Here is a 16,959-nt window from a genome sequence, read left to right as displayed (position 1 = left end):
TTCATATTATTTGAGCAATTATTAAATTAGGATAGAATTAATTAATTCTTTTCCATTTTACCCCTACAATTAATATGACCATTCCTATATTGTATGTGTATTTTTTGTAACTCATTTCAATGTGCATTGATATAAACAAAGGGCAAAATGGTGAAGTCTTTCAATGTATTAATGATTTCTTAATCACCATGTAAAGTTGGAAGTGCCCATCTAATATGGGACGGAGGGAGTATAGTTTATGTATTGTTATAAAATTAGTAAAGATTGTTATAATATATTTTGCTCATAAGTGAGCTAATATAGAAACTTATTTGTCATTTGTCTTTTTAATTTCAATTTTAAATAGCAAATAAATGTAGCGATAAGATTGAGGGTAGAAATGAAGCATATCTTTCTAAATTTAAGAAGCATATCTTTCTAAATTTAAGTAAAAATAAATAGAGTAGAAGTAACATTAGGGTTATCGATAGGACGATTCATTTGGTTATTTTTTAAAAAATTATATCATTCAATTTTTCGGCTATTTTATAATGTATAACAAAAATTAAAATTTTAAAATCATCCCAATCCTAATTTATGTGACATAAGCAGTACAAAAATTAGTCTTTTTTTTGTTGTCTTGTAGATATTTTAAGTTATTATTTATTGTAAATTATAGTACTTTTTATTAAAGTTTTTAATAACATATGTTACTTTTTATATTTGAGAGTTAAACCAACTTATTTTTATATGTCTTTTAATTTCATATGTGTTTTGTCCTTTTCCATTTTCAAAAACTAATATTCTCTCTATTTCATTTTATATGTCATTTCTTTTTATAAATATATTGGTTGTGGTGCTTGGTTATTCCCTCTTCTTATATAGTAATTTAAGTTATTATTTATTGTAAATTATAACACTTTTCATTAAAGTTTTTAATAACATATGTTACTTTTTATGTTTGAGAGTTAAACCAATTTTTTTTTTGTCTTTTAACTTTATATGTGTTTTGTCCTTTTCCATTTCCAAAAACTAATACTCTCTCCATTTCATTTTATATGTCATTTCTTTTTATAAATATATTGGTTATAGTAATTCTTGTGGTGCTTGGTTATTCCCTCTTCTTATATAGTAATATATATTCTAGCTTCTTTCTTTTATAATTTGATAAATTAGTTTATTACATTCTACTAAAATTAAATAACACTATAATTACTATTTGAGGAATTAAATATTTTTGTTCTTTAAGGGCGATTTATTTAATACTGAAATAAGGAAGTACGATAAATATTAAGTAATCTAGCTCATAAAAGGCATGAAAATGCTATTGACAGATTAAATAATCTATATTATACTTAAGATTCAAATTCGAAACTGAATCACATGAAGCCTATAATAAAGATTGTTTATGTATTATTGACTTATTATAAGTGAATTCCCTAACAATTAAAAAATTATTAAAATGAGAAAAAATAAGCAAGTTTAACTTCTTTTCTAATTCCTCCTACCTTGGATAATTGGAACTTAAAACTTATTAACTGAGCATTTCTCAATTTATTTATTTAAAATTTTTTTAAAAAAATTGGCTCCCATAAATCTCCATGTGTTTTTTGGTTTTCCATGAGACCTCGACTAATTCAAATTAGTGCATCGCATAGCCTATTTATGAAGGTGACGCTCCAAACAAGATATTTTTATTCTATATTCAACACTCAAATTCAAATATTTTGATTCAGGGTGAAGGGATTCCAACCATCAACTATGTACGTGTTTTATAAGCTTTATAAAAAAGTAAAAATTTAAGTTTCTTAATAGTCTTAATTAAACGAAAGAAATAAATACCATTGGTATTATATGTTAATTAGAAATTTCTTTATTAGAAATTACAAAGCTTTAGAAAAGTAAAGTCAATTCTTTTTGAAAATACAAAAATTAGGGAAAAGTAGGGTGGATGAAGTTAAAAAATATTGAATAAATAAAGTAGGGTGGATGAAGTTAAAAAATATTGAATAAATAAATAATAATTTATTCGGTACCTCTACATTTTTTACTTTTTATTTTCAGAAACATATTATTTTCACTCCAAATAACTATAAGAGGTAAATGAATCAACCTATGAGAATATTTACATGTTTTTCGTATATTAATTAAATCCCAATATCATTTTAGCTAGTTATTAATTAAAATATTTATTTACAAAAATTTAACTGAAATTAATTTATAAGTGACATGATTATGAGAGTTATTTTATCTAATCCTACAATTTTTTTCCTAAGCAAGAATTCCATCTATTCCATTCGTTAATCTAAATTCGCATTTAACGCAAAACCATGCATATATATACATATATACCATTCATTATTTATTCACTTCTATAAATTATCCTTGTTTTTTTTTAATTTTTCGATTATTTCTTTACTAGTAACCATCGAGAAAAAAAACCCGAATGGAGATGTTTACAAAAACATCTCCATTCTTTTCTTTCTTGATCATTTCATTCATTTTTTTTCAATATTTTTCTATTGTTTCTTCCATAGGTGTTAACTATGGCACCCTTGGAAACAACCTACCTTCACCATCCCAGGTCGCTCAATTCATCAAAAACAAAACCATAATCGATAAAATCAAAATTTTTGATATGAATCTAGATATCATACGTGCATTTGCCAATACAAACATCTCAGTTACTGTCACAGTCCCGAACGGTGAAATTCCCAAAATGTTGGACATAGGTTATGCTAAAAGTTATGTGGAGGCAAATATTAAACCTTTTTTCCCACAAACCAAAATTGATATTATTGCTATTGGAAATGAAGTTATTCTTTTAGAAAAACAAGAAATATACATGAAATTAGTTCAAGCTATGAAAACATTTTATCAAGCATTAATTCAATGTGGAATTAATACAATTAAAGTATCAACACCAAATGCTTTAGGAATTCTTTCAAAATCAAAAATTCCAAGTACGGTAAAATTTAGACATGGTTGGGATCATAGTATTTTAGTACCAATGTTACAATTTTTACGCGAAACAAACGGACCTTTTATGGTAAATCCATATCCATATTTTGTTTACGACCCAAAACAAGTCAATTTTATTTTATTTAGACAGAATAAAGGCATTTTCGATAGATTTACTAAGAAATTATACACAAATATGTTTGATATGATATTAGATGCTGTTTATATTTCAATGAAAAAAATTGGTTATGAAGATGTGGAAATTATGGTTTCTGAAACAGGATGGTCTTCTTTAGGAGAAAATTTTGAAAAAAAATGTGGTGTAGAAAATGCAATTTCTTATAATAGAGGATTAATTAGGAAATATTTTTCTAGTGAGGGGACACCATTAATGCCAAATAGGAAAATTGAGATATATATTTTTAGTTTGTTTAATGAAAATATTAAAAAAGGTAATGCTTCTGAAAGGAATTTTGGATTATTTAGGCCTGATTTTACTCAAGTTTATGATATTGGAATTATGAAAGGAGAGACATTGCCATTGCCAATGCCCATGCCACCTAAGGTAAGTTTCATATATTCTTGATATATACATATGCTTTTTCATCACTTGGGTTGCATTCGATACGAAAAAAAATATTATTTTACAGTAAAAGTAACTAAGTTGCTTATTAGGGTGTGATAGTTGCTCAGTTGATTGAGTGTCCCCCGTCCCTTACTTGTGGTGAGGGACCGAATCTCATTCCCCCTTCCCCTGTCTTTTACTTATTTTCTTGTGTTTAATATATAGATAAAATGAATTTATGAGAGGTAGGGTGGGTGGGTGGTTGGGATAGAGGATGCAGGGTGGGGGGGAGGGGGGGGAGGGTACGATTGGAATGACACAATCAGTGTAAAATATCACTTCTGAAACTTATTTTTCCTTGTTCCTACTAGTGAAGTCATTTTCCTAGAGAAATATTTTTTTAAAATTTTGCCGAACCGAACATGAGAAAATAGAAAAATATTTTCTCTATTCCGAAAACACCCTTATACACTATAGTTACATATAATTTGGTTGCAATTCACATGAAAACTCTTATATATGTGTTAAAAAAAAATTAAAAAACATAAGTATAGATAATTATCTTTAACCTAATAAATCAAATGAGAAATTCGAGCTCGTAAAGTTTAAATTATGACTCCGTCTTTGCTTACTAACAAATTTTTAAAACTTTGATGTATACAGCCACAACCATCAGGCCCAAGACTCCCGGCCCATCCTCTTCCAAAGCCTGCAGATTTAATGGGCCGGAAATTCTGCAGGCCCAAAGAAGATGCTACAGATGCACAATTGCAGGCCAATTTAGATTGGGCCTGCACTAATCAAGGTGTGGATTGTGGCCCAGTTCAAGCTGGAGGCCCATGTTTTGGCCCAAATACTGTTAGGTCTCATGCAGCCTTTGTTATGAATTCTTACTATCAAATCAAGGGCAAAAATGACTTTAATTGTGATTTTTTGGGATCTGGTGTCATAATCTTTGCTGATCCAAGTAAGTATTTGAATCATTTTTTAGTTTAATTTTCGAACAGTAGCGTAGTCACATATAGTGAAGAGTTGTTCAGTTGAATACCTATCGTCAAAAAAATTATAATGTATACATAGAAAATTATACAAAGTATATTGGTCATAGATTACTTCTCGTACATGTATGTTAATTCTTGAACACTCTCAGTAAAACTTCTGATTTCGCCACTGTTCTTGAGTGCAAAAGAATTTTATGCTATTAGAATCGAGGCGAATTCAAGATTTAAAATATACGGATTTCTACAATGACTTCAAATTAATATTGTCATAATAATAGATTTTATAGTCAAATATTTATAGTTATTTAGTAAATTTCATATAAAAAGTATTGAGTTCACGTATATTCGTAACCCGTCTTCTAGATCCGCCCTTACAGTTACATCACTTTAAAGATAATCATAACTTGTATATAAACTATAATGTTAAAAAATAAGACGAGTAGCTTATTACTACAACATATTACGATACACTGATAGTACAACGTGGATTCTTTATATTGTATTTATAAATTAGATTCTATATTTTTTCCTTTATAATATAGTTGGAACAATTTTTCTTTTGAAGATTTAATGATGTTTTTTCTTTTATTTGTTTTGTAATTTTCCAGGTTATGGTACATGCAAGTATCTATCTTGAAGTTTTATAGCTGGCAAAGGAAGATTTTGTAGCTACTAATTAATACTTCAAGGATTAGTTTTGACACATTAATTAAGTAATTGACAAATAAAAAGTTTTGACACAATTAGTTTTTTTATTAGTAGCTAACATATGATATATGTATTTATTGCTTGTGATATTCTCTTTTCCTTCTTGTTTTTTATGTTATATTTAAGCTCATGATCTATCGAAAACATTTATCTACCTCATAAGATAAGGGTAAGACAACGTACACATTACTTCTCAGACCTGAGTTGTTAGATTTTAGTGAATATATTATTATGGTGTACTCTATAATCATAATTGTATAAGGACTTAAATAAACGCTTAAATAATTTTTTAACGTACAAAATCAATATTGGACTAGTAAAAAAGAATGTGGGAAAGGAAAGACGTATAATTAATTAGCTAAAGGATTAACCAATAATTAGTTTTGCTTTCCGTCTAAAATGCGCAAATGGAACGTATAATCATGCAAATAGATGAAACTTTGATTGACGTGAATATTGATTTGATAATTAGATAAAGTATTTAATTAATTAGATGCATAATTAAAGAAATAATAGAGACTTGATAAGACATTTTAATTGTTTTCTTGTTATATTAGTTAGAGTCAAATTAATTTGTTGTACCCTATTTTGATCATGAGATTTGTTTATAATATCGTGTGCGTCTTTTCTTGTTAAGCTTGCTAGCCTAGAAGCTGACCTAGGGGATGATTTTTAAATTTTGAAATGTCGACTTCATGTTAATAAGTGGGTTTAAATTTAATATATGTATATATTTTATTTATTTTTTAACATAAGTACACAATTTAAGCTAAAATCACTGAATATCGATCAATTTTTTTATCGTACTTCTAGCTTTGTTCAAACTTGTCGATTCTTCGTTTTGATCAACAAGCAAAAGTAAAACTTTTATCGATTCATCCTATGCCATGAATGTTACATTTTAACCAAACTATTAAACATCGTAAATTCGCTCTAAGGATATATAAACAATTTTGTTGGCGAAGCGATTAATAATAATTTTAGTGCTGACCTTACCCAAAAAAAAAAAAAAAGTGATTTTTTTCAACTCTATGACTTTTTTTTAAAAAAATGAAGAAATAAATGATAGCTAAATTCTAGGAGATTCGAGATTAGAAAAATATTACTAATACATAGGGAAAATGAAAATTTGTCGTTAAGCTACACTGGGAAACAATTTTTGGCCCACAAAAAAATTATCACATACATTTTTCCAAGACAAAAATATATTTAGTACATCATATTATTTGTCTCAAATAAGAACAAAATTTTATATTATTTGGCTAAAACATCACGAGATGTACATTTGAAGACTTTAAAAAATAAAATCTAAGTATGTATAATAAAGACAAGAATTTGCCAAAAATTCATGAATGAATGATGATTGAGGGAAATATAATAACTATACAAATCACGAGAGCAATAGTAGTCACCCACCCTTTAGTATATATTGGTGTTATCTACGTAGTAACGGAGTCAGAAATTTTGAAAAAATAAATATATATTTATAAAGATGCAAACTACGTACACCTGGACGAGAAGAACCATATGTTCATAATAATAAAAATATAAATGTTTGCTCATAATTATTTTTTACATAGACAAAGAATTCATTGATTTTATTTTGTTTTTTCTTTATTGCCATCCCCTTTACATGATTGAAGTATATGGTGCATTTGAGCACAAACAAACTTAATTTATAAGACTTTTTTGTTGTCACAAAAATAAGTAGATGTCAAAAACCTTATCCCTCAACAAGAAGAACCACACAAATTAAGTAATTATTTTCCCTTTTCTTTCTTTTCTTTTATCACTTTGAAGTAAAATTATTTCTTTTCATACATTTAGTAAGATAGTAAGAAAAGTTTCTATGGACAACCATGGTTAAAATACGTGTTATAATTCGAATACGTGACGTTACAAAATGATTTTAAGTTATTTTTTTAATACGTGTACCTTTGTCCAATAAAAAGGACTAATGTAAGCGTCATGTGAATCCTACATTAAAATTGAAGAAGAAAATGACGATCGATATACAATATAATGTTAGTTATATAATATACAGTATGCCGGTTTTTGAGTCTGATAATGACATGTTTCTCAAGAAGCAAATTTGTGAGATTTGTTAAGCCGAAACGAACCATACTTTACCATAAATCTAGCATCATAATTCTTATTATTGTGTTTCCTTCAATAAAGATGTATTTTGGTAATCATGTGAGCAAACAGGGTTGAAAGAGTAAAGTAATAAGAATATTTTTAATCATTTTATTGTGTTGATAATCGTGAATTATGTCTACTAATATATATATTGGTTTTTTTATTTAGATAAATTCTGAAATTGATAAATTAAGAATAGGAGAAAGATTGGAAGTAATTAAATTCTTTGTCCCAAATTTACTCCATAATAATCATAAGCTTTACTTTTTTATGTTTTCACTTGAAGTTTAAATTACTTCACCATAACTTGAAAATAATTAACCCAATTTAATCTGTTGTGAAAAAAAAACCAAGATTATTTGCCTTATTTTTAGGATTATCAAATAATTGATTTCAATTATCTTTAAGAATACCTTATAGTGTGTTAGGACCATTCTTGTTATCAAAGACTCGATTTTATATAAGTATTATGTTCAATTATGACTTCGACTCAGGTCATTTGCTTTCCTCATAAATTTTTTTTGTCATATGCATAATATTGATGTTACCCAATATTTACATGTTTATAGAAAGAAAAAGAGAAAAGAAAATGTTCAAATTAATTTTTGATTTTTTATAAAATATTTTAAAATCATATGACAGGTTCAACATGTGTGCACATTTCCAAGTTATTATTTATTTTATTTACTTAAACAGTACATTGGACTTTAAGAATATTCTCAGTAGAAAAATAAAGGCAATATAAATAAAATATAATAAACAAAAAATAGATGTGACTTCTCTTGGACTCTGCGTAAATTAATAATTGTATAGATTTGGCCTAATAGTCAATGGTGTTGGTAAAAGTTATAAGAAAATCAATATTTCAATCTTAAGAAAAATTAATCTCTTTTTATGTACTTATATTTTAGTCATTTAGTGTAAAATATTTATTTAGTCAATACAGATAAAAATTAGATATCACATAAATAAAATAAAAATGTTCACAAACTAGCTCAGATATTATTATTATAAATACTAATAATAATATTGAGCATATAAAATAAAAGAATTCAAATTTCTAAAGAAAAAAAGGACAAAAGAAGTGGCATAAATCATAATTGTGAGGCTACAACTTTATCTAGACAAAATAAAGAGAAAACAAATCTTTTCAAGAAAAAAAATGTCCAAGGACAAAATCACCCTAAAGATTATAATATGTAAGTATTACGTATTTCATTTTTAAATTAAATTTCGGATTTAAATCGAAAAAATGTGTGTTATACGTAAATATTTTCAGCAAAAATTTAAATTAATCAAATTTTAAAAGCCGCATACGAAATACTAATATAGAGCTGGTTTGAATTGATTTTTGTCTTTATAATTAAAAAGTCAAAAAGTATAAGTTAAAAATTCGAATTTATGACTTTTGACTTATTTTTATTGATTTAACTTAAAAACAAATTGTTTATAAGCATTTTTTAATTTTATCTAAACACTATAAAATTTCTTTAAAATTAGTTTAACTTAAAAGCACCTCAAATAACTCAATCCAAGCAGGCACATAAAATCACTCATAAAATGATTAATTTAGCTCAAAGATAACATGGAATTCATGCAAAGTATGATGCCCTTTGTCTAAACCGTACATCTATCGAAAATAGTCTATCGATACACATTTTATCAATAAAATTATATTAAATATATCATTATTATTTTATTTTACGCAAAACTTATATGTCCAGAAATTATAGTTCTTAAAATGAATTTAGATTAATCGAATCTCATAGAAAAGAAAAAGACAACCAACCATTAATGTAATGAAATAAATTAGTACAAAAATAAACCTGGAATTTATGCTAAGTGGTATTCACTTTACTTGTTATCATCATTACATATTATATATAAAAATATTTTTATATACTATAGTTTTAATAAAATTATCAAAAGCTAAATATTGTGTTCTTCTCATTTTCCTCTATCATCTTCATCTTCCATGGGAGAAAAGCAAAAGCTTAAAGAGAAAGAGAAAATCAAGAAGCAAAAACACAAACACCCAAATGATGAATCTCCAAAACCCACTTCAGATTTCACTTTTAAACCCATTTCCGATGTTAAAGGTCTTCGATTCGGCGGTCAATTCATCGTTAAATCCTTCACAATCCGCCGTGCACGGCCATTAGAACTCCTCCGTATCCTCTCCCTTTCTCCGCCGTCAACAACAACCAAAAACTACAGTTTCACTTCAACTACAGCTTATTTACCCACAAATTTCACAATCTTAGCTCATCATGCTTGGCATACACTAACATTGGGTCTCGGAACGAAGAAATCGAAGGTGGTTTTGTTTGTTTTCGAATCGGAGAAAATGAAATCGGAAATCGACCGGGTTTGGCCGGTGGAGATTCCGTTAGGTGAAGTGAATAAGAAGATGATTCGAGGTTTAACAGGTACTGAAATGGCGAGATTTAAGTTTAGGAAAGGATGTATAACTTTTTATGTTTATGCTGTAAGAAGAATTGGGGATTTAGGGTTTACTTGTGCTGAAGATCTGAAATTGATTTTGCAATCGGTTGTTGCACTCAAAGATTTCTTCGATCATACTGCTATGTTAGCTATGCCGAATCAGAGAAGTATCAATTATCCACCTGAGATTCAACAAATGGGAATAGCTCATTAGTCTTCTTCTTCGTCTTCTTCTCCGTCGTTGCTCGGATTATTCAAAAATGTTGATAACCCAGTAATATAGGTTCTGAATCATCATTTCTCAGTTCCCTTTTGTGTTGTTCGGATTATTTTAAAATGTTAGTAATCCGGTGGGATGATATGTATATGTTGATAATTTTGAAGAGTTCGAGTAACAATAGGTTCTGAATCATAATTTCTCAGTTTCATTTTACGTTGTTCGGATTATTTGAAAATGTAGTGGGATTCTGATATGTACTTGTTGATAATTTTGAAGAGTCCGAGTAATATCGATTTTGAATTATCATTTCTCAATTTTTGTTTGGATTATTCAAAAATATTGCGGGATTTTGATTGATAAATTTGAAGAGTTCGAGTAATATAGGTTCTGAATCATCATTTTATCGATTCTTGTCTATGTTGCTTGGATTTTTCGATAAGGTTGCGAGATTCTGATATGTACTTGTTGAAAATTTTGAAGAGTTCGAGCAATATAGGTTCTGAATCATCATTTCTTAGTTTTCGTCTGTGTTGCTTGGATTTTTCGAAAATGTTTCGAGATTCTGATATGTACTAGTTGAGAAAAATGTTGTTGGATTCTGATATGTACCTGTTGATAAATTTGAAGAGTTCGAGTAATATAGGTTCTGAATCATCACTTCTCAATTCTCGTCTGTGTTGCTTGGATTATTCAAAAATGTTACGAAATTTTGATATGTATCCTTCGACAATTTTGAAGAGTTCGAGCAATATTGGTTTTGAATTATCATTTCTCAAAGTTGCTTTTGATAATTAAATATATTGTTAGTGTAATTTTATTTTTTTAGGTAATAAGTTTATATGTATTGTAATTGATTATTCATTATATTTTGAAGGTTTTTGAGCTTAGTGTTATTGTGAAAAAATATACTTGTAATTTGCTTTTATAAGTTTGGGACAATATAAATTTTCGAGAATTTAATAACTTTTTGCTCGAACTTGTGTATATGTATGTTTACTTTTGTGTTTGGGTATAGAGTTGGTTGACACTTGAAGAAAAAACAATTGTGGAAATTGAATTAAGTGATTTTTTTAAAAAAAAATTAAAGTTATGTTTAAAAATATATTTTTTTTTTGAAAAAGAGTTGAAATTTTGTGTGTGGAAAGACATTTTCAAAAATTAACCAAAAATTTGTTCTAGTGTATAATCAACTAATAATTTTAAAAATATATTTTGAAAAGAATAAATAAAAAATTATGTCTAAATGGTTAGTTTCTCAACTATAGGTAAATTTCAATTTTAGTCTAGTGATATTCAACTAAACATATTTATTTTTAGTTAATTAAAGTGTATGGTTTTAGTCTTTGATGTAGGAAGTTTGATATATCAAAATTATTTTTGGAATAATAATAACATATGAGTAATAAGTAGTAAAATAATTAATAATTATGTAAAAAAAAAAAAAATCTTCACCAGTAAATAGAATTTGTAGTGCATATTGCAATTAATTAACGGTAAGATATGTCTAGTTAAATATCATAAGAATCAAATAAAAAAATTTCTTAATAATTAAATAGTTGACTTGATCAGTTGAGTGGATGAAAATTCCTCTACGAATCACTTATAATAACCTTCAAGGCCTAAGAATAAAGGTTTCCTCTAAGTTAATTTGCGATAAAAGTGAATTCAGAATTTAAACTTACATATTATAAGTTTGAATTTGAAATTATATTATTGAGTTCAAAATTTTATTATTTATACCTTAATGATACTTAGCTTGTATTGGATGAGGAGTTCATTTCATATTTTTTTTTCTTCTTTTGTTGACTTGAAAATATATTATAGATATGAAGAGGGATTTGTTTAATTTTTTGTGGAAATCTTTTATACTCTATTTTTATTATATAGAGATTATTTCAATATAATGAATAGATTGAATGTGACAGAGTTAAGAGTTCAAAAATTGAGGATGAAAACAATTGTTTTGATTCTTTAATGTCATTTTAAATTATTTTGATTTTTTCCTAACATATGAAAAAGTTGACTATTTTAAGATCCAGCTCATGAATGAACATAATTGCTTAAATTATTGAACATTCTAAAAAGAATGCTTAAATTATATAATTCATTTTCATGTGCTTTCCCACAAAAAAATTAAGAAAATATTGTAGAAATCATTTTCTTATTTTTTTTCCTTATATTTATTTTTTTTGTGCTAGTTTATGATCTAAACGAATCGTCTATACATATTAGTACATGTTTTTCGACGATGAAGGCACCCCAAAGAGCAAGAAATTTATATTATATTGTTTTCCTCTGCAATTTTTGAGATTAAAGTATGTTTTTGCATCAATAATTTCTATTATTTTTCTGTTGTACTTGTAAGACTAAACACCTTATGCTATTAACATGATCTGATCTATTATAACTGCTTAATATCATTTCTAATGATAACCAATTCATATTTATTCATAAAAGTTTATTTATAATTATCTTTTATGTCGTTCATCAACAAAGGTGGATCAAATATATTGTTCATAGTCCACATAAACTTAGAAATGTGCTTAATCTACACAAATTCTATAAATATATTAATATTTTTGTTAAATATATATACATATATATTAATTTAAATTATAATCAAAATTCATAAATTTTAAATTTAGATCCGCCTCGATCTTGAATAGATGGTTAGTTACATTGAAGTGTTATTAGCTAGTAGCCTATTAATATGACTTCTTGCCACCAAAATTAATGCACATCAAGGAGACAAAATACTATGATGGAAATGTGCATTCTGTCATTAATTTAATTTGCTGATTTATAATAATGTCTTGAACAATTATTAAATAAGAGTATATATTAAACTTTATGAACAAAGACCAAATTTATGAAATTTAATTTGCTGTTTTTTTCTTTCTTTCTGTCATTCAATTAACGTGAACTTTACTCTCATTCATGTGATTAATAATCAGGTTGTTCATGTGAACTTTATTACTCCCTCTGTCCCAATTTATATGACTTACTTTCCTTTTTAGTCAGTCCCAAAAAGAATGACACATTTCTATTTTAAGTAACAATTTGCCTATAAAATGTCTTTTTTACCCTTAATGAAATGATTTACAACCACACAAATTTCTATCATTCATTTTGGACCACAAGTTTTAAAAGTCTTTTCATTTTTCTTAAAGTTTGTGCCAAATCAAAGTACATCATATAAAATGGGACGGAGGGAGTACTACATACTTTGTGTTATTTTAATTGTCATGTTTTTTTTACGTGTCTTTTAAAAAATAAAAGAGTGATTTGACTAAATTGATTCTATTTATTTTTTTTACCTCTATTTAATACTACTTTCTTTTTACTTTTTCTGTCTTTATTTACTTGTCCATTTTTTGACTTGACACGCCTCTTAAGAAAATAATAATTGACATGTTGAGTTTGCCATTTTACCCCTCTTAATTGATAGAATTCCAAAATCAATTAACTCATTAAAGAGGGTCTTCTTTTTTCCAGAAAATTAACTTTCTAAATAAATTGAGGGTATAAAAGGTAAAGAAAAATTGTCTTTCTTGATTTGTCAATAATGACAAGTAAACAGGGACAAGTAAAAAGGGACAAAAGGATTACCATATTTACTGAGTTGGTGGAAATAAATAATTAATTATATCTGGATTTTCTAATAGATATGATGACTAACATGAGTTGGAGGGAGTAAAATTTTAAAATAAATATAAAAAAATAAAAATAAATAAATCGGAATTACTAGTAATTGTGATCAAGCATACGATGGTGAATTCTACCAAGATGGAGTACGGTAGAGGCAGAGAGAATTTCTAATACAATGGTGAAATACATAGGAATAAAAAAGAACATCAACAACGAAAAAAATATCAACGGCGAAAGCAATCTGCTGGACTGACATATTTTTATAAGCCAATGTTCTCTTTCTTCAATAACTATTTCGTGCTTGCATGTCCCATGCAGTTTCCCTTATTACAACCTTTTAGTTGGTGGAAAAATTGCCTATATTGAAGGCAACTATATATAGGTGTTATTAATATGTAGTTATGTAATATCTACATCAAGAAGTAGGGCATGATAGTAAACACATCTCCACATGGTCATTTTCCCCAAAATTTAGAGGTGGCTAATGACAGATTGAATTAAATTTGAACGGATTAAAATATGTTAATATGGGATAGATTGACAATTAGTTAATTTTTGGATATTATATTAAATTTTAGACAGTGTTTTAGTTATTTAGTTAGTAGTATAAAATTCGCCAAAAATACTTTTAATTAAAATATAATTTTTTTACTGGAAATTGAACTCGATGAATTATTCCTAGAGTTTGAATTGGTAAAGGGAGTTTGAAGCTCCAACAAATTTATGAACTCCAACATATTGTGGTGGAATTTCACTTGTTAAAGCTTCGAAACTCCAATACATTGTGGTGAAATTTCATTTGTCGAAGTTTCAAACCGTATTTTAGCTAGGTATATCTTTACTTAATTTGTATTTTCATATTAAAAAGTGAAAATTCTCTAATTACATTTAAAACAAAAGATAAACTTAGATTGCCGACTCAACTTTTAGCCAGGCCACCTAATTTTTACTGTCAAACCAACAAACAAATCATGATCCAGCCCGTTCAAGATTACTTGAATCGATTAAATAATATGTCATAACTCAACTCGCCTAATATGACCCAACCAAACCCCTCAACCCCTTTATTTTGCTTCTTTGAAAAATAAGTGTACTAATGTAAGCACTTTGATAAGTTGAGTTACATTATTTTGATATGTTTTGACCTAATAATTTATTAGGTCATTTCAAATTCAACTTATAGGATTAAGTCAACAAACAGATCATAATCAAACAGTTCAAACCTGAACAAACAATATAAATCACTTAAAAAAATGATTTTGTCACCTCTACCCACATTGTTACCTTATTTTATAACTATAGAATAAAAAATAAAAACACCAAGTAATGGATTGATGAAAAGGATGTGACCTTGATGATGATAATGAATAATTAGATAGTGAGGAAAAGTTGGCTAGAAGGAGATAATGAATCATGTAACAAAGGACAGCATATGCCAACTCTTCATAACTTTATGTTGTACCCACAAAACACTAAAGTGTAAAGATAGAAAATGAATTTTAAAAGTTCACAACTTCAATTTTTTAATTTTTATTTTCAATTGTTCACTCTAGCTACCTTTATCTTTAATCATTTCTTGAGAAGGTCCCTCCAATAGAAACCAACTTTTTTTTGTTAGTTGTATATGAATTGGGATGTTTCATAGGGGTGGGACTCCACAAGGGATCAAAAATCTACATTTTTGATTTGTTATTGGTGTTCGATATTCATATTAAAATTCGATTAATTTGAGTTTGCATCAGATTAGATCAAAGAAATTTGAGTTTGCATTAGGTGAGATCAAAGAATGCTACTATAAGAAATAAATAATGGATGACACAAAAACAATAACAACATATCCCGTGTAACTTCACAAGTGTGATATATAAAAATAACAAGATATACACAAATAAGGGCAGAGAGTGTTTTCGATAAATAATCAATGATCTTTAAAAAATGAAGAAGAAGGTAGATTGATACATGAAGCACCCTANAAATGAAAATTTCTCTACAAACCACTTATAATAACCTTCAATGCTTAAGAATAAAAGTTTTTTCTAAGTTAATTTGTGATAAAAATCAATTCAGAATTTAAACTTAAATATTATAAGTTTGAATTATATTATTGAGTTAAATTTTATTATTTATACTTTAATAATAGTCTCTTCATTTCAAATTAATTGAATTGTTGAGGTGTTTCACACCATTTAAGAAAAGAAGATTAAGACATAAATTAGGCATAACTTTCAATTTTACCCTTATTAATTATTGTCAAATTTGTGATTAAAATAACTAAACATTAATTAATAACTAATTCCAATACTAACTAATGAAAGGTAAAATTGGAAGAACATTCTAAAAGTAGTCTTAAAAATTGAACAATTAAATTAATTTGAAAAATAAAAAATGCCTCTAACAATTTAATTTATTTGAAATGGAGGGAGTACTTGTATTGGATGAAGAGTTCATTTCATGTTTTTTTTTTCTTCTTTTGTTGACTTGAAAATATATTATAGATATGAAGAGGGATTTGTTTAATTTTTGTGGAAAATCTTTTATACTCTATTTTTATTATATAGAGATTATTACAATATAATAAATAGATTGAATGTGACAGAGTTAGAGTTCAAGAATTGAGAATGAAAGCAATTGCTTTGATTCTTTAATGTCATTTTTAATATTTTTGATTTTCTCCTCACATATGAAAAAGTTGACTATTTTAAGATCCAGCTCATGAATGAACAAAATTGCTTAAATTATTGAACATTCTAATTTTTTTTTTGCTTAAATTATATAATTCATTTTCATGTGCTTTCCCACAAAAAATTTAAGAAAATATTTTAGAAATCATTTTCTTATTTTTGTGCTAGTTTATAATCTAAACGAATCGTATATGCACTTAGTACATGTTTTTCAATGTTGAAGGCACCCCAAAGAGCAAGAATTTTATATTATATTGTTTTCTTCAGTAATTTTCGAGATCAAACTATAACTGCTTAATTATCATTTTAACGATAACCAATTAATATTTATTCATAAAAAATATCTATAGTTATTTTTAACGTCGTTCATCAACAAAGACGGATCGAATATATTGCTCATAGTCCACATGAACTCAGAAATATATTTAATCTACACAAATTCTATAAATATATCAATATATTTGTTAAATATTCATAAATATATTTATATAATCTTAATTATTTTATATACATATTAAGTCAAGATCAAAATTTATAAATTTTAAATTTTAAATCTGCCTCAATTTCGAATAGATGGTTAATTAAATTGAAGTGTTATTAGATAGTAGCCTA

At 26.7% G+C, this 16,959-nt stretch overlaps 2 protein-coding genes across 2 annotated transcripts; both read left to right on the top strand.

Annotated features, from left to right (window-relative positions):
* Window positions 1–2,425: 2,425 nt before the first annotated feature.
* On the top strand, window positions 2,426–5,143 carry LOC125867923 (glucan endo-1,3-beta-glucosidase-like). The gene is made up of 4 exons (XM_049548510.1): window positions 2,426–3,505; window positions 3,786–3,807; window positions 4,182–4,472; window positions 5,115–5,143. Exons 1-4 carry the CDS (start codon window positions 2,426–2,428, stop codon window positions 5,141–5,143), a joined length of 1,422 nt encoding a protein of 473 aa, XP_049404467.1.
* Window positions 5,144–9,266: 4,123 nt separating this feature from the next.
* On the top strand, window positions 9,267–10,202 carry LOC125867932 (uncharacterized). The gene has a single exon (XM_049548520.1). It carries the CDS (start codon window positions 9,329–9,331, stop codon window positions 10,010–10,012), a length of 684 nt encoding a protein of 227 aa, XP_049404477.1. The 5' UTR covers window positions 9,267–9,328; the 3' UTR covers window positions 10,013–10,202.
* Window positions 10,203–16,959: the final 6,757 nt, after the last annotated feature.

Source organism: Solanum stenotomum, chromosome 6 (assembly GCF_019186545.1).
Source record: "Solanum stenotomum isolate F172 chromosome 6, ASM1918654v1, whole genome shotgun sequence".
Classification (NCBI taxonomy): Eukaryota; Viridiplantae; Streptophyta; class Magnoliopsida; order Solanales; family Solanaceae; genus Solanum; species Solanum stenotomum.
This window is presented reverse-complemented; position numbering and strand designations above follow the sequence as displayed.